Source organism: Aulonocara sp. 'chitande type north' Nkhata Bay, linkage group LG2, assembly GCF_057382095.1.
Source record: "Aulonocara sp. 'chitande type north' Nkhata Bay isolate Kocher_YH1m ecotype deep benthic linkage group LG2, A_spYH_male_GT1.1, whole genome shotgun sequence".
Taxonomy (NCBI): domain Eukaryota; kingdom Metazoa; phylum Chordata; class Actinopteri; order Cichliformes; family Cichlidae; genus Aulonocara; species Aulonocara sp. 'chitande type north' Nkhata Bay.
Window position 1 is genome coordinate 26149783 of NC_141345.1, and position 26797 is coordinate 26176579.

Below are 26797 nucleotides of genomic sequence, written 5' to 3' on the forward strand. Positions count from 1 at the left end.
TTTTACACTTCATTTTTAGTGCTTACCACACAAGCTGCCTGGACAGCCTCAGATACACTGCCTGCATTGGGTTCACACCAGAACACGTGACACTGGAAATGCTGGCTTCCAGTGTCCATAATGAAGGCAAATGAATGAACATCCCGTCCCACGCCCATGAAGGACAGAAAACGGACACGACACTCCACCAGTACCTCCTCTTCCTCCTCCTGCGCAGCCATGAAAGAGGACAGTTAGACTTTGCTCTCTGCCTGACAAGTACATTCACAACAAATATTCCCTTGCCTTTTCTTTGATGACTGCCAACGTGGTATCAGCGATGCTCAGTATAACAGGAGTCCAGTCCTCTTTGCCTGTAGAGGACACGAGGCTGTCTATGGCGCCATTTATGATGTCCATACCTGGTGACATAACGCAGGAGAGTCTCAGCAGTTTAGGATCTAAGAATCTACTACACGAGGTCTTCCAGTGGGTGTTTGAGTTTACCTATAGGTCGAGACACAGACGTCATCCCCAGATAGTGCACATGAAACTTTTGCACCAACTCGGTCTTTGGCATGGGAAACTCTGCAGGGAGAAACACAAAAACACAAATTTTAACATTCACACACACACACACACACACACACACACACACACACACACACACACACACACACACACACACACACACACACACACACACACACAGCCCCCAAGAGATTTAATCACGTGACAACATCTAAAGCAAATTTTCAAAAGAGTAGTCCACACATGATAATTGGCTTAAAGTGCAGAAATAAACAAACACTGCTGAATATTTTAATATACTGGGGCACTGTTCACATGATTAGGGCACAAAAAACACAGAAGCATGTAAGCTTAAGCGAGCTGGAGTGGTTTCCCTATGAAAACAGCTTTGCCTGCTTATATGATCGCCTTTAGGCAGAAAATAGTGTCGTACGCAATGTTGTTGTATCACCTGCATCTCAGTTGGCACAAATGTTTGCATCATCTATCTAATAATGTGTGTAATTAGCTTTAAAAGTTATGGAAAACTCTTTGACTGTCAGTACGGGGTTTAAATTTGTACACACAGAGGCTTTAATGTGCAGTACTGTACAAAAGTCTTGAGACATCCCTCATTCCTTTATATTTTGCCAGGAAAAAGGAAAATATTTGAAAACATACATGAAAATACAGTTTAACAGGCAAAAACAGACTCTGTACAATACTAACTGGCTTAACAGTCAATATTTGGTAAGAGCACCTTTATATTTCTACACAGTCTGAATTCTCTTAGGGAAGATTCCTTCTAATTTCTGTAAGTAGTCTTCAGAAATAGTTATCCAGGCTTTTTAAAGGACATTCAAAGCTCTTCTTAGGATTTTGGCTGCCTTTTGTTCTGTTCTCTATCAAGGTGCTCCCACACTGATGATCTGGGGAAGCAACTCCATGACTGATAATGCTGCATTGTGTGTTTTCCAGTTATGCCTTTACTGCAATGATAGTGTGCTTTTATCATTATCGTGCTAAAAAATTATGCCATTGTTAAAGACTTTCCACATAGTATTGCCTGATCAATAATCTGACGATACTACTCGTATGTTCAGAATTGCATCAGATCTCCAAGAGGAGCTCCAACAATAATGGATAAAATAGCCTGCATTGTGTTTTACACAGTCCTGTGTCATGTCTTTGCTAGATATTTCGCTTAATGAGATGATTTTCACGTACACGTCACTTCTTTTTTTGTTCTCCACTTGTCCAGGCACATCATGCAAAGATATGCAAAGTTTTCAGCTAATAGCTCTTTGGGAATCATGTTGGTGCAAACGTACTATTTTATGCCTGTCAAACCATATTATTTTTGGCATTTTTCACAGATTCAACTCAAGAAATGGGAAGAAATGATGTGTGAATTTAATTTGCTTCTCACATAAAAATTCTTGCATAATCAGGCCCCATCTTCTCTTAAAGACCTCATCAGCATATCACCCCAATAGAGCACTTCACTCTCAGCCTGCAGGCTTACTCGTGGTTCCTAGAGTATTTAAATGTAGAATGGGAGGCAGACCCTTCAGCTTTCATGCCCCTCTTCTGTAGAACCAACTCCCAGTTTGGATTCAGGAGACAGACACACTGAATCCTCCCTTAGTTATGCCGCAATAGGTCTAGGCTGTTGGGTCTTCCACTGAGTGTTTTTCTTCTTCATTCCCCTTTTTTCACTTATTGCATGTTTATTCACCACTCTGAATTTATTCATCAATTATTATTAATCTCTAGCTCTCTTCCACAGTATGTATTTGGTCCTGTCTTCCTCCCCTCACCCTCAATAGCTTGCAACAGAAGGCTGCTCTTCCATGAGCCTAGTTCTGCTGGAAGTTCCTTCCTGTTAAAAGCGAGTTCATCTTTCCCACTGTCACCACGTGCTAGCTAGTTCGTAAGTGGTTGTCTGATTACTTGGGTTTTCGCTCTATTATTTTAGGGTATTTAAAATACAATATAAAGTGGTCTCCTTGAGGCGTTGTTGCGCTATATACATAACACTGAATTAATAATAATAATAATGGATTGCATTTATATAGCGCTTTTTCGGGACCCCTCAAAGCGCTTTACAATACCACTATTCATTCACTCTCACATTCACACACTGGTGGAGGCAGCTACAGTTGTAGCCACAGCTGCCCTGGGACAGACTGACAGAGGCGAGGCTGCCATATCGCGCCATCGGCCCCTCTGGCCATCACCAGTAGGCGGTAGGTGAAGTGTCTCGCCCAAGGACACAACGACCGAGACTGTCTGAGCCGGGGCTTGAACCGGCAACCTTCCGATTACAAGACAAACACCCAACTCTTGGGTGTTTGCATCATAGGATTGTTTTTTCGTTTTTCCTGCAGTATATAAAAATTGATGTATCTCCAAAATAAAACTATGAAGACACTCAAAATAAATTTCCTGTTGTAAACTATTTTTTGCAACTTTTTTGTATTTAAAGTTTTGAAGGATAAGCCTCTTAAATTTCTCCAAGTAGAAATATATGCAAAAAAACCAAAAATGATTTTCAATTTTTTTTGTAGTTTATTGTACTTTTTTGCAATTAATGTAGTTACTATGGACTTAATGCATACATATTATTAAAATATGGGCTATAATAGTTGTATAGCAACTTGAAATGCTCCCACAAATGGCACTACAACATGTAAAAATATAATATAAGCTCTGGCGGACTTGGTTCTATGGTAGGTCTTAAAGGGTTAAATAAATATCGTCAAATAATCGAGATCTCAATTTCAGTGAAAATAATCGTGATTATCATTTTTGCCATAATCGAGCAGCCCTAATATTAGGAACTTTTGTGACAGGCTGCTAGAAACAAAGTGCCTAAAGATATCATTTAAAATTGGTTCTTTATATGTAGAAGCAACACTGGTTCACCCATGGAGTTTGTTGTATTTTATGTTTATAGTTTATACTTGAATGATTCAATAAACAAAAACATTCCTCTGAAAATGAGGGAAAAAGCAGTCAATGTTCAAAGAAAACCTTCACAAAAACCTGGAGATCTACTGCTGCTTTAAAAAAAACTACAAAAAAGCCACTACTGGCTACTTCGAAGCAACATAAAGAAATGAGTGCTGACTCTGACGTTTTGCACAGTATAGTAACAATAAAAAAAATAGTGTTTTAATGGCCTTTGGTTACATGTGACCACACTAAGCCAAATCGATGTGTTCAGAGTTGAGCGCTCTTGCACCTGAAGCCAAAGCCAACAGTGACATCATGGACACAAGCAACTTAATTGCAATAGGAATCAGATAACATGGGAAGGTAGTAATTCAGAAATCTGAGCATATAGATTTACATGCGCTTACGTTGTCTCACCTTTTCAGGGCGCTAAAGCTTTCCGAACTGTACTTACACGAACAATGAATTGTGAAAGAGTTTTCTTACATTAATTCTGTTTTAAAGCAGAGCTCAGACAGGCCTGATCCGATGACAACACCGATGCGATTATCCTAGTGCTGGTGCTCATCCCAAATCATTTGGTGCTAATCTCCTCAATTGTGTCCCAACACAGGATTATGCGCTAACAGCTACCCAAAAAAGAGATCTAATCCAGGCGAAAACTGTTCCACACACAGAAGGAAAAATAAAAACCCAGCCAAGTTTTCAAGCTAACAGGCCGTTCTATCCATTTCAAGGGCAACACCTTACACTGTACCAACATTTTTAATGAAAAGTGTATGAGTTCACGCAAGTTACAGCTACAAAAGATGTGAGGGATCCTCCACCATGAAGTTCTTTGATCCTGGGTTTGGGATGGGAGCTGTGGAGTACCAGGCCTCGCCTCAAAGAAACACTAATTGGGTTTTAATGAGGTCGACTGCCTCTGCGAGTGAAGAGCCGATATAGTTCTTTTATATTCTGATGTCAGAGCATCCCCCCCAACCATCATGCTCAGCAGATACGCATGGCAGCTGAAGTTATAGCAAAGGATGAATTGTGTCGTGGCTTTTTCTGCTGTCTTCCTATAATTATTTGGGACTAAAAGGAACAAGCAGTGGGAATTAGTGAAATGGAAAACAGTGAATAGAATTATTGTGAGGATAAAGCTCTGTTGAGTGAGGAGTTTATGGCGAGGAGTTATTCTGGTGTCAGCGTTATGTGAATGTAAGTGAACCTAACACTGCTGTCTTTTCTTTTAACAAATGTTCACAGCTGATTCTCAGGCAGTGAGGCCATTTTTTAAGAAGCATATACGTGGTTTCAGATTTGGATAAATGCTATAAGAGAAATGATAAGCTTACAATTCCAAATGCACATAAATCTCCTTAGAGAGTTACATGAAGTTACTTTTTTTTCTCTCTTCTAAGGATAAAAAAATCCTTATCATGTAATGCTTATGTTGAAGTTCTTGGCATTATGGTTATAGTTACCCTAATTCTTTTTTCTAATGTCCTCTGAAGTGATAAACACATGACTGTGCATGCATGTACCTTGCATGGGTACGTCGGAGCCGTTCTGGGAGGAGCTGCCAGCTGCAGCCTTGGCACTTTTCCTCTCAGCCATGATCTAACGAGGAGAGAAAAATTGAAGAGTGTTTGGGTGAAAACAGGGTGAGAGGAACAGAGTGCAAAGGAAAAAAGAGGAATTTGAAAAAAGGGAACACAAGAGGACTGCAAAAAAAAAAATGGAGGAAAGTGATGAAAAAGGTTTGGTTTTAAAACAGGGACAGGAGTGATAAATATTAATAAGACTAGATCATCTGACAAATCTATTTTTATCAAAGATTTACAGCTAAAACACACCAGTAACAGACTGGGTATTAGTTAGTACTAGCAGTAAATAAGTGTTTCTACTAAAGACTGTATAATAAAGATAGTTGTAACCATCATGTTTTTGCCGATCAGTTTGTGAAGACTTGTTAACATCAAAAGCAAAGGGATGATCTCAATGGAAAAAGATAAGAAGCATTTCTTACTCATATTGTAGCTAACAGTCAATCAGAAGGTAACCACTCCCTAAATCATATTTATTTTTTATTCTAAATGTGATCATAAACCATAAAATGAACATCATGCTGTGACAAATAAATTTGAAACCACCAGCTGAGACCACAAATTAAATGAGAATAGTTTCACTAAGCTCATAAAGCAAGTAAAACTTTGACTATTTGAAAGATTTTAAAAATGCATTAGCTTCACCTTTGCAACGTCCTTCTTTTATATACAGTCTGTGCTGACAATGCACTCCTTAAAAACAGGCTACAAATAAGCAGTTTCATGTCCTTCAAAAGGTAAAAAAAAATCTCATAAAACAATGAAGCAGCCAAATTTTTTAGCAAAAGGAGTAAGAATGCTATTTGCAAAGGACTATTTTCAGCCTTATAGTTGGTGCACTATTCTGAATATTTAGGTAAGCCAGGGTGTGTGGGACTGAATCCAAGTAGACTGCAGTGCTCATTTGATTGCAATGAAAGACGTCACTTCAAATAACAGTGCAGCATATTGATTTTGGAAAAAAAAAAGTTAAAACATAATGGAGAAATCAGTATTTTACATCAGTTATATGTAGCAGCTGTTTTGGTCTTCTCAGTGACATCACCTGTTACTTCTTTCCCAATTATACTTCAGTTCTGCACTTAAAGAATGGTCTTTTCTCTCTATTTTCTTGCTTTCTCTTGTGTTGCAGTGGACACACTCTTTAAAGAGTGTTGAATATTTTGCATGGTCCCTGCACTCGAGCTGCTGCACTCTTTTCCTGCTACAGATACTTGATTAATTGGAGGTGTCATTAATCAAAGTCTGTGGTGAGTCTGCAACTCTGCTCACAGGGGAACATGCAAGAAGGCACACTCACTCCCACCCTCACACACACACACCCACACACAAAGGAGGGCCATTCAGCATGCTGCGCAGCTGCAAGGCTCAGGTCACCAAGTTTTTCCCCTGCAGTAAAGAGAAAACTACCACTGTGTTTAAAATAGGTGGCGTAAAGGTGTGAAGAGTCATGGTCACATCCAGATGCACTGATGCACACTCTTCCTTCGGTTTGGGGTTCGAGATAAGAAGAAATTAAATCTTCTCTCTAAATGGGTCGATGTGCCTCAAAGGGAGTAGATCTGTTGTTCCGGGTACAGTCATTCTTCACAAGGTCAGCGCTGGCCTGAGGACACACTGATTTCTCTTTGTACATAAAGCATTATGAGTCAGTGTGTGTGTCAGTGTGAAATCTAAAGTCTCTAAACAAGTGAACTATGTCACTGACTAGGAAAAGTGCTGTGTTAGTGTTGAAAATAGTATTTGCTCTTTATGCATTACACTGCAGTACACATTGCAAGATAACACACAACTCTCCAACCATACACTCCCTTGTGGATGAGCACACGGACACCTTTGGACATCACAGATGCGCAGTTGTTCTTATTATACTTCTTTCTAGTTGGCTTGGGACACACTTGCACGTGGTGCCCTGTTAGTGAAACAGCTATGCTGGCAGCTGAAAGGCATGCGGACGTCCATGAGGAGTCACTTATTTACCCTCCGAGCTAAAAGTATGATATAAAAAGAGAATTTAGAGCTCTATAAAGTTTCAGAACTGTATTCTGTGATGATGGATGTTTATGTAGTTATGACTATGACAGTTATCAGCAGGTTGTTCTTTTTTAATATTTATTTTTTGGCCTTTTTACTTTGTTTTACTGACATAGTGACAAGCAGCAAGCAAGCAGGTCAAACCTTGGCCACTGTGGTTGCATGCAGCGCACGTTCTAGAGGATGAGTTAAGTTTCTGCGTTTGTACATGTAAACATTAGCATCCATGGAGTAGGCTAAGAGCAGAACTTATGTTGGGTTTTGATTAGGAATAGCTGAGGTATTTATCACTCTTTTATGGACCAAAATGTCCATAAAAAAATGTCCATTCCCATCCCACACTTTAGGGACATATATTGAAAACTAGCACTGCACATACTCTGCAACTGCAATCTTATCATCTCGCTGTAAAGGCTTTCTGCTATCTCTCCTCACAGCCCTACTTCTCGGGAAGAGAAATCAGAAATCTTATCAGGGCACTGGAACACGCATGTGCGAATATCATCTAAGATACAGGGTTGTTATAATGACCCCCCCCCCCCCCCCCCCCCCCCTTTATAACATCTGAGCTGATTAAAACTTCCTAGCTTGTTTCAGAGCAGGAGATAAGGAGGCAGGAGAGGTTATGATACAAACCTTGGAACAGATTTCGTGGAGACTTGTGGCGATGGCTGCGGCAGGGGTATCACATCGGAACACGTGGCACTTCAGCACCCGTGTGTTTTTGTCTCTGGCCACATAGGCGAAATCCCTGAAGCACAGACAGAAGACACATGCAGATGTGACACTCAAAGTTTATCTCAAGGCACCCTAAAAGCAGTTGAACCAAACTCTTGTTAAAGGGACAGTATTTAAAAATCTTTTAAGCTTTTTTACAGATGCTCTCTAACATTTATGATTAGAAGACAAAGGACAACTTAAAAAAGTGGGACAAGATAATGAAATGAAAAAGGAAGGAGCATCCAGAAAATTGAGGCACATATCTTGAGGTGAGCAACAAAGCCATTAGGGAAAAGAAATAAGCCGTGGGATGCTGAATCACTGAATTAATTTCAATATGATTCCATCTTTTCGTTTATTTACATTTTTGCTGCAGTGATATTTCAGTCTAACGTGTCTTAATTCCAGATATTTGTATGCAGGAGAGTAAGGTTTTATCCACTTAGGTTTAATGCACTTAATAGCTCCTGCAAGATGGATTTTTATCAAATAGATGATATTTTTCTGCTCAAAGGCGCCTGGTATTATTCCTTGGAGATCCATGTTTGAAAATTGTTGAATATTGTGATCAAACACTCTTTAAGGGCTTCATACATCCCCCTGCAGCCACTTAGCTCAGGGACAATATGGATTCATGATCGCTAATTTGTATATTACTGTTCCTTTAGCCGTTTTTGTTTTGTTGTTTCTTGGGTTCAATTTTATCCTCATCTACAGTGTGAATATATTTGGATTACTTGCGACATCTAACACAGTGTTTCAACCAATTGTTTTCTCTCCTTTGTAACAACAGCTTTTTACTGAACTGGGTTTTACATCTTTTCCCTCTTCTGTGTTGTTAGGAGGTGATGCTTGTCCTTGGACCTGTCCAGCCCTCTCCCTGCACCTGTTTGCTTTATCTTCTGTTCAGCGATGTAAAAAGGGGCTAGAAAAGAGAACACGCACAAGAACTAAAATCCACAAATGACAGCAACATTATTATGCCCATTTTGCATCATGATGTATTTACCTCTTCTCTAAGAACTTCTTTTGGGGCTGTGTCTAATTAGCTGAGTCACAAACTGCAGCTTCATTATTTGCGTCATTTACATGTTGCCTCGAGCTGTGCAGGCATTCACGTTAGGACCAGTCTCTTCATAGCAAAAACTGTATATAAAAGATGGGCATGTATTATGGGGTCTGAAAAGTGAAGCTATTACAGGAAGTGTTTTAAATCTGCATTCTTTTGCAGATTACGACTCATTTTTCTTAATGTATTACCTCAGTAAACATGCTTTTGATGAATTTATGATGTCATTCAAGTCTAATTTAGTATAGTATAATATGATTTCTGTAAATTATTACTCAACTAAGTGTTAAATTGATGCTAAACCATTGCGGTGTGGCTACCTTGCGATTGACTAGTTGCTACCAAATGCACATGCAGTGTCCACAGCTTTGCTGGTCATATCCACACCCTGCTTATAATGTCTAACAACCAAGATGGTGACAAGCAAATAGCTTGCTGTGAATATGTCCATCTTTTATATACAGTCTATGGTTCATATTGAACTGAACTGGAGGTGGCAGTTGCCAATATTGGATAAAATGACAAACACTTGGGCTTATGCAAATATTTAGGCAGACGTGTGTGTGTGTGTGTGTGTGTGTGTGTGTGTGTGTGTGTGCGTGCGTGTCCTTGAAGAAACTTCATGGCAAGAGCTTCTCAGTGGTGTCACACTGCAGCGTAAAATGAGGAGTATGAGGGTGATATTGAGGGAGGAAACTCGGCTAAGAAAGAAACTTTATTCAGTGTGGGTGGCAGATGAAAACCAGCCACATGTGGGAAATGCTACATACACACATACGCGCACAGACAAGATGAAAGACACATCTCTTCCCCATTAACAGGTGAGACAAGCGGAGGAACAAAAGGTAGGAGGATGTGTTTCCAGCTAGAACAGAAACAAATGAGTAATCGGTGAATACAGAGTGAAGCCAAAACAGATGGCAGTGTCACCAGATGCACACACATACATTGAACACTTCAGAATAACCACAGGCACAAACAGAAATACGCCAAACACTGCCATTTATCACAGCAGGCTCTTTGTGTTTATGAGTCCATTATCTGGCCCGTCTCTTCTGCTTAATTGTGTGCTCACACACTGTAAGTCGATAATGCTCTCTGATTGTGGCCACAAAGGAAAGTGCAATATGATGTGTGACTGAGTGTGTGTGTGTGTTTGGTGTCCAGTACACTTCATTCTGGGACATCTGAGCAGTGCGTCACCAAAGCAGCATGAGTGGCCTTGCTTCGCATACTACAAATGGTTCTTTTATGACTTCTGTATCCTCTCTCAGGGATCACAATGCTATAAAACAGCATGCAACTCTTAATAGGAAACAGCCCGTGGCCAGTCTGGCTCGCTGACGATTTGACACCAGTGATTTAGACTTTCAGTAGTCGGTCCTGCACTCTTGTAAAGAGCAACAGTGACTCTAGGCGAAGCAAAGCCACTGATTTGAAGCCTGAAGTGACAAATGTGATCGCACACAAGGGCGGGAGCCCTGACACAACGATTACAGAAAACAGCTGAAGAGCAAGATCGCACGTGAGCACGGCACAAAGAGCAGTTACCTTTCTCTGTGTCCCCGGAAGCAGAAGGAGGGCAAGAGGGGTTGTTGAAGAGATGGTGGTTGAAAATAGAAAGAAAGAAAATAAAGGTGATGGTTGTAAAGGAAACATAACATAAGGAATAAGAATAAATGTGTTAAAGGAAGAGTGTGGGACATAAAAAGACACATAAGAGTGGTGGGATGGGAAAGTTATATTATGGGAGAAGATGAAAACCAACAAAAAAGCAAAGTGAAAATGATGGTGAGGATAGGGAAGGCAAAGACACAACAGCAGCGTTAATACACAAAACATACAGAGTCAAAAACAGAGACAATGTTCTTTCGCTTCAGTCACCGCCTTCCCGTTAGGTGATGTATGTGTGTACTTTTCATTTCAGCGGATTAGCATTCTGCAACATTATATCGCAGGAAACCTTTCTTGTGGCTGCATACTTGCGTACCACACACACACACACACACACACACACACACACAGGCGCGTGAACCCACCCTACCCCATTTCCCTCTACCTTTTCCTTCTCCCAGTGTCTTTCATTCAGCTCTTTGCTTCTGCTCTTTAATCTTGCTTTCACTTCCCTGAGCCGTCTCCATCTCTCACTCTTTCACTCACTTTTTCTTCCACACCAGGAGACATCCACCTCACAAAAAACCCCCAAAACAAAACATGCAACATAGAATGATTCACATCGAGAGCGTAACTCATCACAGCTGCACGCAATATAGGCTGTGATGCTCTACTATCAGAAACACTACAAAGAGGCACAGGCTGAATGAAGAACAGAGGGCTAATTCAAACATTGACTGCCTTTGATTCTTTGATGATCCACTTTGTAAGAAGCTGTGCGTATGTGTGTGTGTGTGTGTGTGTGTGTGTGTGTGTGTGTGTGTGTGGAGGGTAGAACAGCTGGTAGATTATTTCAAACAGGAATCCTATCTTCATTGTCAGAGCATCAGAACTGCTGCTGATCTCCAAACAGCCTTTATTCATGCAGACCTACTAACACACACACACACACACACACACACACACACACACACACACACACACACACACACACACACACACACACACACACACACACGCAAGTAGAGACACATGGAGACTAAATCAACACTTGTAGAAACTACCTAAAAGCTCTAACTCACCACATGTAAATGCATCTGCACACGTTTTAAAATGCATTGCTTTCTCATTGTGTTTGAATTTCATTCATGATTTTTTTCCTCACCCTGTTCCCATTATCTCGGATTCTACGGCCTTCTGTTCCATTTCAAATTCAGGCTCGCTGCTTTATTCGCTGTCTGTCACTTTGGAATTGCATTTCAGAGTCAGAAATTCTGAATGGCCCAAAAGTGACTGCTCTCCATTTACTTCAAAAATGAAAGCCTGTTGTTCTCGCGCCAGAACTAATTCATGTGTCAGTCTCAACTAGTTACAAGTGTTTTATTACTGATGAAAAAACTACATGAAAAGCCAAATAGAGTCTCACATTAACAAAACCTACAGTACTGTCACGATCACACCACATATATTTAGACTTTTACAGCCAGTCTGAGGATAACTTGGCTACATTTTTCTTCCTGCGGTGTCATTTCATTAACACTCAGCTGCATTTTTAACAGTTGCATGTGTTGTTTTTTAAAGAGGAAAAGATGACATTTTCTGATGTAACTTAAGTGTTTCGGGTGTCTCAGTTCTACAGTCACTCATTGAAAATGTCAGTAAAGCCACTGACCCACAGTGGGTGTTTTTGAGTTTGGCAGGTGACTTTTGGTAACCTTTGTAAGCTGTAATCACAGCACTAGTTTTAAATTACACATCTGTTAAACTGTATGACAAACAGAGACAACTAACATGTGAACTTGGCTTTCCTCCAACACTGTGCGAGTTTCTAAAGCTAGTTTAAGTGAGCCAGAAGCAGATGCAACTGACTTTAACTGGAACCCAGTCCCCGGAATTACCACCTCCAAGTCTAAGGACATGGTTCTCAGCTGTTAAATCATGAGTTCTGCCCTAAATTTTAATCACAAGTTAGGAATATGCAGTTCACTATTTAATGAGGATGTTTAACTTGTCAGTAGTGGTGAAGACAGAGTTGGGCGAGGCCAAAATATCTGGGTAGTGACCAAAAAAATAATAAGATTGTGGATTCAAGCAGCAGAAATGAGTTTCCTCCAAAGGGCTTCTTGGTTCGAAGCTCAGTCATTTGGTAGGAACTTAACAACTACTCCACATCGAAAGCTCAGGTGTTTCAAACATGTCGAACTTAGAGGAGACCCCAGGATAGAACTAGGACATACAGGGGGTTTGGGCATGATTAGACTTTTGGCCCTGCAACCCAGATGCAGGTAAGTGGTAAAAGATGACTCAATCTATCCATTTATCTTGTAAAAAGGAAAAGGATGAGGATTGTTGCTTTTAACTGAATGACACACAGATTTCATAGACGTCGGAGGGCATTTTAGAGGGAAAAGTTAAGGAAGAGGATAGAGAGGTAAGATCTCAAGAGAGGAGAGTTATTGGCCAGAAAGTCAAAATGAAAGTGGGAGTGGAGAAGAGAGGAATGGAAATAGGGCTGGATGGTGAAGGAGGAGGTGGAAAGGGGAAAAAAATAGGTAAAAAAGAGGTACGAGATGAAAGGTGTGAAAGCACCAAAGCAGAAAGATGAGTTAAAGCAAGCCTCCCACCACTCGTGCGTTCTTTTTTTCTCTCTCTCTCCAGAGCTCAGTAAAGGATGACTGACTCACTACTACCAATCGCTCTTTGATCCTGATGGCTGCGAGGCAGCCTCGGCTGAAGACGATGTGTAAGACTCCGAGAATAAATGAGGTCACGGCTGCAGATGTGCGCTGAACTGGGTTTGAGAACGTCACAAAGAACTGTCAGTGTCTGCAGAGATGACAACTGTCACCTCCATCATGGTTCTAAGAGCACGATGTGTAGTACTAGTCTACAGCCGAAGGAGAATCCCATCCTGGCATGCCTAAACATGGCTTAGGTTTGTCATATTAATACTGGGATCATATCTCCATTTTATAAGATTCTGATTAAAAATGTAAGGGGAAAAAAGTTGGATCAAAAATGTATAATCCACAACAGTCTAGATCTAGTTCCAGAGGGTGGATGTACAACTCGTGTCTTAGGATACATTTATAATGGGTAAAGAATTTGCAGTCAATATGGTTATTAATTGGAAGTGTAAAAGCCATACATGTCATTAACCATATTTATTTATTTATGCTAATGAGTACATTTAATGTGACTTTGCAAAGTTTGTGGTTTTGTACACATACACACACACAAGTGAGGAGTAAGGATGGCGCAACAGGACACAGGAAGCAAGAGAAAGATTTCAAATAGAAATGTGCACATCCACAGTCTTTGTTATCTACACACACACACACATACAGTAAATCAAGTATTGAAGGTAAATTAGCAATAACTTCTTTCAAAAGTGGGGCTGGGAGAATAATTTCTTTAGATTTTTCGTCAAACAGCAATCAAAATGCTCGATAATTTTGCTGACAGCAGGATATTATTTAAATTTAAGTAGTTTTGAAAACTTTACAGTAAGCAGCTTCACAATGCATCTTCGGTTGCAGGAATGGTGTAATAAAGCTAAACTGTCCCAATACTGGTGCAGTAAAAGAGGCTGTTTAAGAGGCAGTCAAAACAGCACACATGTAACTAGTCCCCGACCAGCTCTGCAGCTCTTTCTTCTGCTCTGTAGCTTCCAGTATCGCTCAGTAGAGACTCATGTCTCCTCCAAACCATCTGTCACACACACACACACACACACGCACACACACACACTAACCCTAACGCACAGAGCACCGTGGCATCACACAGACTTCAATTATCAAACGGCTTTGCAGAGTGTCTGCATACTGCTGGCCGCTATGCTAATGCACTTACATATGCTAATTGCAAAGCCAAATGCTGATTTGAAACGTCTGGGCGCTCCTGTCAGCAAAAAAGTCCACCGAGAGCCAAGGTCCACACCGAGGACCAGGTGTGTGCGTCGTATGCATGTGTTGTGTTACTCTTCCTATTGACTGCAACAGAAAAACTTCCTTTTATTATTGATACTGTTGTGACGTTGGCTGGAGTCCAAAGCAGACGTGGATCTGATCCATCTGTCACAGCCCCGAACTGTGACAGATGTGCGACACTGAAACAACAGCTAGAAAGCGATTTAGAGGATTGCCCTTTCATCATGCTGCAAAGAGAATAACAAAAGAGCTGTCAGGTATATTGATATTTGGAAACAGTTTCCTTCCAATTATTCTACTTTTTTTGAACTGTTGAGTGAGTCTCTTTGTTTGCTAGCTTACTTGAAAATCTGATGCAAGATAAAATCATCCACAGTAAGGAAATGCACAATTAAACCTGACTAATTTTATCAGTGCAAATTCTCGACTTCCATAAAAAAATTGATGTTAATACTGGAAGACAAATTTAGAGATAACAGTTCTGTTTACTGGTCTACAAATGCTTTCATAGCCATTCTAAGCTGCTTACAGACTATTATAATCTGCACATGTTAGTCAAAACTCAGTTAACTTTCCAGCACAAAAGCTGTTTTTTTGTTTGTTTGTTTTTTAAATTGGACCCCTGAGTTAATAGGACTGTACTGAGCTGCTGACAGTAATTAGCTTAGTTTTATTGCAGTATTGATGCTGTGTTGTGGTGCGCAGTCAGGTATTTACTGCACCGACTTATCAACAGAACATCAGCATTGGCTGATATTCGCCTTGTTGACTGCCATTTACTGATGGCAGAGGCTGCCGTTTATTTGTTGTGTGTCATCAGTTTTGTAGTCCTCGTGTCCGTCCGGTGTTTTAAATAGTCACAGTCACGTAAAAAGGGAAGTACATCCTCTTTTGATTCTAAGATTTTATGCGTCTGGGTGAACAATGATAAATGACATATTATAGTATACCGTTACTGCGCGCATAGAAACTAACAGGGTGAATCAAATACCTCTGATTAACTGATCGTAAGGAGGTCTGAGCACCTTTATAAAAGCAGATGTTTTGGAAGTTTGTTGTGTTGGTTAATAAAATGCCAAGAAACAGAGAAATCAGCAGCGATCTTAGAGAAACTGTTGCCGCCCATCAGTCTGGGCAGGGTTATAAGGACTTTTCTGAACAATTTAACTGTAGATTTTCCATAATTCTACAGTAAAAAAGAATTTTCACAAGTGGAAAACATTCAAGACAGCTGCCAAACTTCCCAGGAGTGGGCATCCCCGGAAACACACCCCGAGGTCATGCTCAGAGTGTACAGGCCTCAGGTAGCATGTTAAATGTTAAAATTCATGATGGTACAACTGAACAGGTATCGGTTGTGTGGAATTGTAAACAAATATCAACACAGTGTTTTAAGTTATGTGTTCGTCTGAGGTGGAACCATATTTTAAACCTAGTATAAAATCCAGATAAATCTAGATAAATTATTATTATGTCTTGATACATAAAATCTTAGAATTTCTTTTTCACATGACACAATTTATGAGTCGATAAATTAGTTGTGATCAGGATTTGTTTGTTTCACCGCACAAAATGAGAAAAATGGGAAAATCCAGTTGTAGAAAACATGCATCTCCAGTATTTTTAGTTGTGTATAGATTAGTAAAAAAAAAATCAATCATTGCCCATTTACACCTTTGATAATTAGTTGATATAATTTTGCATAATGACTTGGATGAAGTGGCCCATTAGATATTTTATTTAGAAATATGTGGTTAATAGCAGCAGTTTTTAACAGAAAACTTTGTGCTGAAATATAGAGGAAAATAACATTTATAACGCTCGATCTTATAAGTGTTAAAGCTCCCAGTACATTTTTTGTTACTACTTGTGTACTTTTCCTTTGTCATTCTTTTTCTTTATGTTGGATTTCGCTGCACTTTCCGCCTTCTCTTACCTACAGAATCATATCTTTCAGTTCTTTGGAGAAGACATAACTGTGATTTAGGACAATGTAACTAAAGTTGACTTGCTGACATGTAGCTACCTCATATATGTTGTTGGCATATGCTTTTGCATATAAACTGAAATATCTGAGGTGATGAGCAAACACTGATATACATGTAGCATCGGTCTCCTTATTCCAGAAAACGTGGAACTGCTCCTTCTAATAGCAGGCATCAAAGTGATAAAAAATACAAAAGAGAGTCCATGTTTTGAGCTAATTTGGAACTAAGTGAAAGCAGCATCACTTAAACCTCTTCCACAGTTGCACTCCGACACTTAAACCTGTGTGCGACAGCTGAACAGGGTAAACCCCTCTGTGACCTGGTGAATTAGTCATGACCCACAGCCATTAGAGCCTAATGTAAAATGTCTGCACGTAATTACCATCCTACACCGTAAACTTGTTTACAGCACCAAGATGAGAAGCAAAACGAGCACCCGGGGCTTGAGTCCCCCCCCTCCAACCTCCTCTGCATCAGAGGTACCACATGACACATACTCCTTGTTTCTCTAGGCACACATATACACACTCACAGGCAGAGAGACAAGAACACACTATCACCAATATTGCCAGAGGCGGCAAAGAACTGGGACAAAATCAAGTCGAAATAAAAATAAAACTCTTGTCTACGGTGTATTAAGCAGCGAACGCGGCGCACGACGCTGCCTGTGCGAATTGAGCAGCCAGTTGATGTTGTTTACAGCAGCAGCTACGCCTGCATTTGATTCATCCTCAAGCAATCTGAACACATGTAAAACATTTTACAAATGCACAAATGACAATCTGAATGGTTATTAATATTTTACGCACAGAACGCCAACTTCACAGATCTTCAGACGGCTTTCTGCGCATACAAACGCCTCAAAATATTTGAGCATCTTCTGCCTTGGCGGATAAATATGTGCACGCTCACACATATCCAAAAAAGCTGCGTTTAAATTGGGTCATATACTCTATATGACCCAATTTAAACGCAGCTTTTTACAGAGGGGTGTAATTTCTAGGAAGACTTTTTTTTTCATCTAAATAATAAACATTTTCTCCCCCCTTGATTACAGCTCAGACATTTCCCCCCTGTATACACTCTATACGGCACTATATACAGCATGGTTTTAAATGACTGAGCACAAGGATAACTCAAAATACATTTGAGGCCAATTTCTCTTCACAAAAAAAAAAAAAATGTTATACTGAGAGGAAGGAAAACACGCAACCCCAGTTTATTTTGATGCAGCTTTGTGACCCAAATCCAAGCATTCGTTGAGGCAGAGAGGCAAACGAGGGAGGGAAGGAGGGGCAACATGCAGAGGGAGCACACACAGTACCCATGTGTCAACACTCGTCATTTTTCATTACATATTTAAGAGTAGAGTTAGGTGGGTGGGTGAGACAGACAGACAGACAGAGAGAGAGAGGGGAACAAGAGATGAGTGGGGGGAGGAAAAAAGAGGGATGCTGGGTGGACGAGAGAGCAGGGGAAAGATGATGTCCTACTGTTCTCTCTGCTCTTGATCATTTATACATCACAATTCACTGGTGTGTGCAACTATGTGAGCGCGTGCGTGTGTTTTCGTACATGAGCGCAATATTCTCGACAAAGCTTCAGTGAGATGTCACATCAGTGAGACGCCCCTCTTCATGTACCCTACCAACATGTGTCACAAAGTGTGGGAGAGAGCGCAGGGATTCGGTGACTAGTGGAGTGGAGTTACTGTGCCGTTTGGATCATTTGCATGTAACCTAATTAGCTGCATGTGCCATAAATCACTACATTTCCTGCACATGCGATATAGTAAACTGGAGTACACTGGATTTGCTGAATTCCTCAATGGAGCAAACACAATGCAGATAGTTGTTTTAAAGATACAGGATGCTGTGTTCAGCTTTAAAGAAATGTTGCTGCTGTTGAATTTTTCAAGTGGATTTTTTTTTTTTTTTAAAGAACGGATCATCACTATTTCATTCCCATCTTTTTTAGCTGCAGGCAGAAATATCTGAGACCTAGCTCTTTAAATCATTGGTTCTCAAACTGTGGCATGGGCCCCACTGGTGGGGCATAGAGCCACTGCAGGTGGGGCAGGCAAAACCAGCGAAAAAATACAGAGTGGTAGTTCTTCTTGTTCTTCTTCTTCTGTTGGCTGTTCCCTTTAGGGGTCGCCACAGTGGATCATCTGCCTCCATCTCACCCTACCCCTCGCATCCTCCTCTGTTACATCAGCCCTCTGTGCGTTCTTTTTCACTACATCCATCAATCTTCTCTGTGGTCTTCCTCGTTTCCTCCTGCCTGCCAGCTCCATATTTAGGTTTGGCCAACCTAAGCTGTCCATCTGATAAATTGAATTACTAATCCATGTCCATTCTGGTCACTCCCAATAAACACTTTAACACCTCCAGCTCCACCTCCTGCCTTTTTTTGTGCCATCGTCTCCAAACCATACATTATAGCAGGTCTCGCTTTCTCTTTCCCTTTTACTGCTATCCTTCTGTCACAAGTCACCCGTTACACTCATCTCCGCCCACTCCACTCTGTCTACACTTTTCTCTACCTCTCTTGTGTACTGTCCATTGCGTTGGGTAGCTGTCAGCCTGTCCATCACCACTGCAAACAACTAGAAGCTCAGTAGGGAGAATGATCGATATTCTCTCCCTAGGAAAAACAAAAAATCACCTGGATGCTTTTATCAATAGCAGTTGTGATGTTAGACACTACTAATGCTATATTTGTTGTAATTTAACTAAAAGGCCTAATAGAAGATATAATTGAAATGATTAGAAAGTCCATCTGAAATAGTTTCATATAATATTAAAGTTTGTTTGAATTTTTGGGTATGCATTATTGGTAGACATCTGAAGATGTCACTGTGAGCATAAAGAACACTTTCCAGCGTTTTACTGGCACTTTGTAGATAAAAAAGATGCATTTTAGAAAATAATAATCATTTTTCATTCATAATGAAAAGAATCGTTAATTACATACCCACTGAATTATTTGAGCTGTACAATTAAATGCTGTTAGATTTTCAGAGCAATTAAAACTATACTTGATTAGGGTTCCTTTATAGTTGGCTTGTAAAAGTCCACACAAGCAACAAGGGAAACAGACTCTGAGCTTTCAGAGCCGACCAATTATCCATTTAATGTTCAGCTTAGTGCTGTTATCAAATCAAGTGGACCACGAACATGTTTACCAATTAGAGGTTTTAAATCATTTCTTTGAGTTTTTGTGAGTAGAGGGAGCTGAGGTAATATTTCTAAGAAACATTAAATGTGTAAACTTTGAAAATAAATGACAGGAGGTTAATTTACCACCTGATATAGTGCAGGCCGGCTGAAAACGTAATCAAAAGCTCAAACAAAACAGTGTTAAAGTATTCAAATATATTCAGCTTAAACAGTCTCTGTAGTCTGAATAAATGGAAGAGCTACAGGCAGACACTGACTGCACAAGGGTCCCGCTGCGTTCAGCCTTGTATGATCAGCTAACATCAGCTCACATCTGTGCCCACCATGGCTAGGACCAGGGAGAGTTTTATCTGTGAGGAGATTTATTGGCTGGCGGGGCCAGGGAGGGAATCTATAGGGGGAACGGGAGGAGTAATCTGTCAGGAAGACAAGGATTACAGCAGGTGTGCCTAACAATGCTAATGTAAGACAGAGAGTGAAAAAGCAAACTGAGAGAGAAAGAAGGAAGCTTTTTTTGCAAAGCTTATTGTTTGTAATTCTCTGTCTGTGTGAATGCATGTGTGTGTCTGTGTGTGTGTGTGAGACATTGGACTGTGGGTTGGAGAGAGATGAGGGGACACAACATCATAATGACCCTTTGGAGAATGAGGGTTTCTGGGTTGCTGGGTGGACACATCCTGACAAGGGCTGCGTGTATGTGTGCGGAGAAGTGGGAGTGATGGATTGTGGGTAAATGGAAGGAGCTGACGCAGAGGAGCGATGACTTGCCGGGAAAGAAAGACGTAGGCATAGGGCTCAAATCGGTGCAGGACTGGGGAGGAAAGGTCATCAATCACTCTGGCGTCTATCGAGTGGGTCTAGGTGTTCGGGCTCTGTCCCTGTGGGCCATCAGTGGGGTCTTGCATGTTAATTAAAGCCACAAAGGCCTTGACATCAGCAAACAGGCTGTGGTTACACTGGGGCATCATGACTGAAACAGCTCGAAGAGCGGATATGAAAAGTCAAACACGCACATGCAAACTCATTTCACTGACATAAATGGAGGAGAACGCAAGAGTGTGTTCAGCATTAAAACATTTATGATACACGGGCTCTCTTCTCTTCTCTATGCCATGCCTGTCCATAGAAGGTCAAGCAGTGGGGGGAAATAAGCGAGCGCTGGAGGGAATAGGCGAGCAGGGTCTCACTGCTCCCCACTAATGAATATGAATGAAATGTGGAATCAGTGTGCATTTGTTGGAGTGTGTTGGTATGATATGTTTCTGCTTGTGTGTGTGGGTGTGAACTCGAGCATCTGCCGTTGAGCCATTAGTGAAAACAGGTAACATTAGTTCATTTAAATAGTAGAAACAGGGACATAGACAGCAGGCTGGCGCAAAGATACTATTAAAAACGTACATTATTGGGTTTTCAACGGCGTTGTCTCAATCCTAACAAGTGTCACATGCCAAAGACACGAAAACAAGAAGACAGGGCCTCTCTGATGCCATAAATCATTTCTCTGTGGCTTTTTGTTCTACGCTTAGTGCTTCCCTGCTCATCCCTCTTCCCGCTTTCTCCTCCTCATCCTCTGCTAGGAGAGAGAAAGGGAAATTCCCTGTATGCATATAGTAGCTTCTGCTATGCACACACACACACACACACACACACACACACACACACACACACACACACACACACACACCTAGGTATTTAAACTAATTAAGGTTTAAGCTCATGATGTATATGTCTGCAGAATACACACACACAAGCCTACACACCCATACACACACATATCAAACAGCTCCAAACAGCCATGACAGACACTTTAAAAAATCCCTGCAGCATATCCAAACCCGTTAATCCTGTCTTTCTCATCCCTCCTTTGCCTACTTCATCTTTTTCTTTTCTCTTTTGCTCTTATGCCTTTTCTTTCTCATCTGACTCCCTGAATGAATGTCTTGCTCTTGTCTCAGTGACTCTGGCTGCAAACCTGCTGCCAACAGCCTGCATCCCTACACCTGCTGGCAAGCCAGAGAGAGAGAGAGAGTCAGAGGGACAAGGTACACAGCTTGAAGTCAAACACACAGCAGGAAGCTGAGACGTAAATGAGTGAAAAAATCAAGGGAAAGCTAATTAGAAAAAGTAGGGCCAAGGGACGTGTGCTGTGTCCTTTAAACAAACGGAGCAGTTAGAAATCATCAGAAAGGCTAGAGAGGGTGATAGTAAGGTGGAAAGAGAGGTGGTAATGGGTCACTGTAAGTGTATAGATGGCTTTGTGGATGGATGGATGGATGGATGGATGGATGGATGGATGGATGGATGGATGGATGGATGGATGGATGGGGAATAGAGGACTGAATGAACTACAGATCAGAGTACTCACACAAGCAGGCATCCTCGACCCGTTACCGACAACTACTTCTCTGCCTCGTTAGCTCCTTCGCCGCGGTGACATTGCTACAGCCCCTTCGCAGCAGTACCCCAGGGTAAATCTCTTCCTGTCTGCTTCCTCTCTTTTTCTTCTTATCCTTTTTTTTAATCCTCTGGGGCTTCTTCCCCCTTCTCCTCTCCCTCTTTTCTTCCCCTCCCCCTTCCTTCTCCCACTCCTCCTCCACTTTTTTCCGCTACACCTTTTCTCTCTCTATCTTCCCCTACAGCCGGCTTCCCTCGCTTTGCTTGCCTGGTCCGGAGAGTGTCCTGCGAGGTCCTGCTGTGTAAAGTGCAAGCAGGGAAGCATGCCTCTCTCCCTTTCTTATTGGCTTTCCATCACGCTGATCATTCCCGACACACTCTCTCAAAAGCAGTGCCGCGCTTTATTCCCCGTTCTCTCACTGTTTGTCTTGAGTATCTTCTCGCCTTCGTCCTATCTTTGTCTCTCCTTCTCTTGTCTGAGTGAAACTGGGAAAAAAGAGGGGGCTTCAACCCCACTAAAGTGCAGTGGCAGGACAAAGAAAGAGAGTCAGAAAGAAGAAGAAGAAGAAGAAGAAGAAGAAGAAGAAGAGGCAAAGCTGTGCAGCCAATGGCACAGGAGGGAGGCAGAAAGAGCGCTGGAGACAAAGAGTGGAAATAGCACAGACAGAAAGATGGGATGGGAAAAGTGGGGGAAAACACATGCACACCCACTCATTCACCATCACACACAAACAGAGCGCTCCAGATTTAGACCTATGACTTCATCAGTTCAAGTCCGCATGCATACACATAAATGTGAACAGCGTGCACGCGCAATTTGGGCGTGCACGCGGTCAGACTTGCTGAGTGCTCCAGATATAGCCTCATGACTTCATCGAAGCGCTAACCCCTCCTCTACCATCGTCCCGCCCTGCTTACGAGACGGGGGGACTCATTCATATTGAATCAAGCTGAAGGAGAGCGAGAGAGCGAACATTCGGGACAAGACTGGGAATATTCCACAGATAGATGGTTAAAGAAAGAGACAGCTGATGGAGAGAGAGCAAAGTGCGAGCTATCTTCTATGCTTGCTTTCAGAAACAGCCTTTATCTTTCACCTCTGCCTCCTCCTCTTTCCCTGTCAATTTATGGCCTTTTAAACATAATTAAGAAAGACATTTCTCTTCTGCATGTCTTTCACCGCCTACCAGCTTCAGTCAGTTAACAATATTACCAGTCTGACTTTATACACACACAGTGTGCAGGCAAGTAAGTCAACCACTTAGGCAGCACACTGAGCTGCCAATCATACAAAACATATAGTGGACTACCAAAACCTGGCTATTCCTAAAGTTTTTGCTATTACAATCTCAGCTCTATGGAGACTTTTCAAACCTCCCTGCAGGAGTTGCTTCTATACAGACCTGGCTCCAGTTTAACCACAAAGGGATTAGATGTGGTTAATGTTAGGGTTTTGTGTGGGTCAGTCATTTTTTTTTTTTTAGACAGAGCACATAACATTAAAAATAAGAAGAATAACCAAGCAACGCATGACACGAAGAAGCTGACGTCAGCAACATCTCGCCAACGCTTCACAGGATCACAGTATCACTCCAAGACTGTCACAAAATAACTGAGCAAATTAACAAATGCAAAAATATTAATCACTCAGTAGTGACAGAAAAAGCACACTCCTACAAGAATAAATAAAAATCACAGCTGTAAAACAAACAACCAAGTTTTTCATTTTTCTACTAATGCTGTTTAACAGGCACTGTTTAAAATAATCAACCCGGGAGAAAATGATCATCTCAGTCCACAGGAGCAGGGGTGCTCACATATACTTTTGAGGATTCAGCTGCAAGCTTCTCTCCATGAGCAGGCTTTGATTACAGTGCACTCTAGTGGCAGGACTAACAGAGCAAAAATTCCAACCTGTGGCAAAATAATCTCAGATACAATTGCACACGCACAAACTGCAATGCAGGTTGCTGTAAAACAATTTGCTGCATACATGGAAAAGCTTTAACACCCTGTGCTGGTTTGAAGGCCAAGCTATCCAGTTTTTCACATCAGTCCCAAACAACTTATCACCATGAAAGCAGCTTCACAAAAAATCCCAGTGGATTCATCCTGTCCCCTGGACCACATGCTAAGCACTTTACTTCTTAAATGGATATCGAAAGCATTGAAGAAAATATTGTTTTAGTTACTTATGTATGAACATGTATCTAATAGAGTGAATGTAAATGTTTTCCTTTTTGTGACGTATGAGAGCAAGAGTGTTTCTGACTTTTTCATTCTGATTGTGGTACATCCAAAAGTCATGAGCGTAAAACCAAGCAGAGGAATGCAAGACTGCACCCTGCAGATTTTAAAGAGCTGCTGGGTGAGGTGGGGGTGGGGGTGGGGTGGTGGTGGTGGGGGAAGCTGTAATGTTATAAGTGAGAGAAAGAGATGCAGTGAGGGAATAAAGGATAAGAGGGAGAGCTATCCTGAGATGACCCTCCCCTCCTCTTTCCACTACACGCTTTATCCATTACTGCTGAGAGAGACAGCCACTGAAAGTTTCTCAATCCTCGGAGATGGAAGAGGGTGGAGGGACTTTCTTTCTTTATTTCACTCACTCGCACACATACAGCTAATGTTGCTGTAGTGTTGTTGTTGGGGGAAGTCAAAAAGGAGGAAGACAGGAGGGATGGAGAAGAGTGGGAGGATGAGAGGGATGCTCTGAGAGAGAAAGAGAGAGAGCGAGAAAGAGACTATAGCAGTACTTAAAAGAGAAAGACGGAAATAAGATAGACAGAGAGACACTGAGGCAGGAAGAAGGAGAGGGGGTAACAAGCATGGCTGAGTGCGAGTGAGCCTTTTACACAGACTCTATTTTAAACTCCATTTTCACCCGATTCTTTAACAGCTGATTACACATGTCAGGACCCGACCGTTTCTTGGACTGAAACCTCCAGCCCATCTTCTCGTTTGATTTCATTTGACACATCTTTAAAGTAAATCCTCAAAAAAAAAAAAAAAAACGTTTTAAAGTGCTTAGATTTTTAGCATTTTGTGTTCACAAGACTTTTGCTCTGTCTGTGCTAAGCTTCCAAATGCACATAGGTGTCTCATACATATGAAATCCATGCATGCCATGCATCAGCGCTAACGTTTCCACACGAGTGTATAGGTTAATATGCAGGTTAATGGAAACCCAGAGCGGCTCATATCAATGAGGGCTTGGCCAGCTCCCCTCATTAGCAGCTACGCTGCCCTCAGCACACTGTCAGCTCAATGGTGAGAAGTGAAAACCAAGACTAAAGGCCCCATAGGTCCTCAGTGTGGAAGTGAAGCATTAGGAATAATTGTGGAGTTTTAGCACAGTCTGTGAAAATACAGACTGAATAATAACAAGGCTGATGCTGTTCTCTGATGATTAGTTAAAACTCCTGAGTGTTTTACACACATGCAGTTTAAAAGGTTCCCGTATAAAACTGTGTTTGCACATATACAGAAGGATTATCTGCTCAACATGTTTGTGTGGGTTCTTGTCTGTTTCACTAAGAATGGCAGTCATTAACTCTTTACTCATGTCTATTAGGAGTAACCCTTGAAACTCTTTTTTAACTGAACAGTTTCTGTCATATTTCAGGGCTGCTTATACAACAAGATTACTAGGTTTGTGTCAGAAGTGAATGAGGGTGGCCCTTCCAGTTACCCTTTGGAAAACCTTAAAACTATTTTAATGGTTGTTAAACCACATGTTTATTGAAATTCATCAGGGAAGGTCATCAAAATATCGCCTCCACAACGGAAGAGTTATAAAAACAGAACAGCATGGTTTTAGTAAAGATTTCTGTAATGTCCTCCCTACCTGTCATGGTCTCTGCCAACACCCCAGACACGGATGCTGCTGATTGGCTGAGAGTGGAGCAAGCTGCGATCATCAGGGTCAACAAGAGTTAACATGCGATCCTGAAGCACTAAAAGCATCCCTTTGCCCTGCAAGATAGCAACCAAGGATACATCAGTGCTGTCATCCACAAGCCAGCCAGAGGTTTTTGTGAGGTAAGTTATATAATTTGTTGCAACATGATTTAAAAAAACAACTTGACAGTACTTTGAAAACTATAGAGCCGGCTCCTTCGGCTCCGAACCGGCTCTTCAGGTTGTTATGTTGCTTTAATTAATTTATTAATAACAATAATATAAAATTATGCACAAAAGGAATTACTAATGTAAAAAAAAGTGGTTTTATTTATATATGTTTATATATAAATATATGCGGTGGCCCCTAGAGACAAAACACATACAAACTCCAAAACACATTTCTAGCTTTAACTGAACTTCCAAATCAGAGCTACCTAGATCACTTAAATTACACAATTGAAAGCATATGTGTATTGTTTGTGTATTTATACACAAGCACTCATATCTATTAAAATAATTAACTACTACCACACACCACGTGCTTCAGAGTTCGTAACTGTTTTGAATACAAAAACCAACTGTTCACATTTCAACTTTTAACTATTTAAATTTTCAGCTTTTTCCTTTTAAACAAATTTAAAGTGAAACAACACAAAACACTGCAAACCACAACACAATTAAATATAAATTTAAATATGAAAACAAAAAGAAGATGCATATTCTGTCATATGGACCTGCATGAATAAACTTTCTGAATCCTTTATCGTCTGCAACTGAAAATAGTTGTGGATGATTACTATACCTTTCTAATGTGATGCTGTTGTCCCTGGCTCTCTTTCTCTCTTTCCCTCCTGCTCTGTTTCTGTGCTACTGCGAGTGAAACTACCGCCCCTCCCCCTCTTCCCAGCGCAAAGCACAAGGCTCG

At 41.1% G+C, this 26797-nt stretch overlaps 1 protein-coding gene across 2 annotated transcripts in view; it reads right to left on the reverse strand.

The window, feature by feature from the left end:
• apbb2a (amyloid beta (A4) precursor protein-binding, family B, member 2a) overlaps positions 1–26797 on the reverse strand; it is a 37957-nt gene that overhangs the window by 2684 nt on the left and 8476 nt on the right. For both annotated transcript variants that reach the window (XM_086313562.1, XM_086313553.1), the window contains exons 8-13: positions 25817–25944; positions 7713–7827; positions 4980–5055; positions 487–567; positions 286–401; positions 27–209 (exon numbers count right to left, since the gene is read on the reverse strand). In XM_086313562.1, the coding sequence (XP_086169688.1) occupies positions 27–209; positions 286–401; positions 487–567; positions 4980–5055; positions 7713–7827; positions 25817–25944 (699 nt within the window). The remainder of the gene's footprint in view (positions 1–26; positions 210–285; positions 402–486; positions 568–4979; positions 5056–7712; positions 7828–25816; positions 25945–26797) is intronic.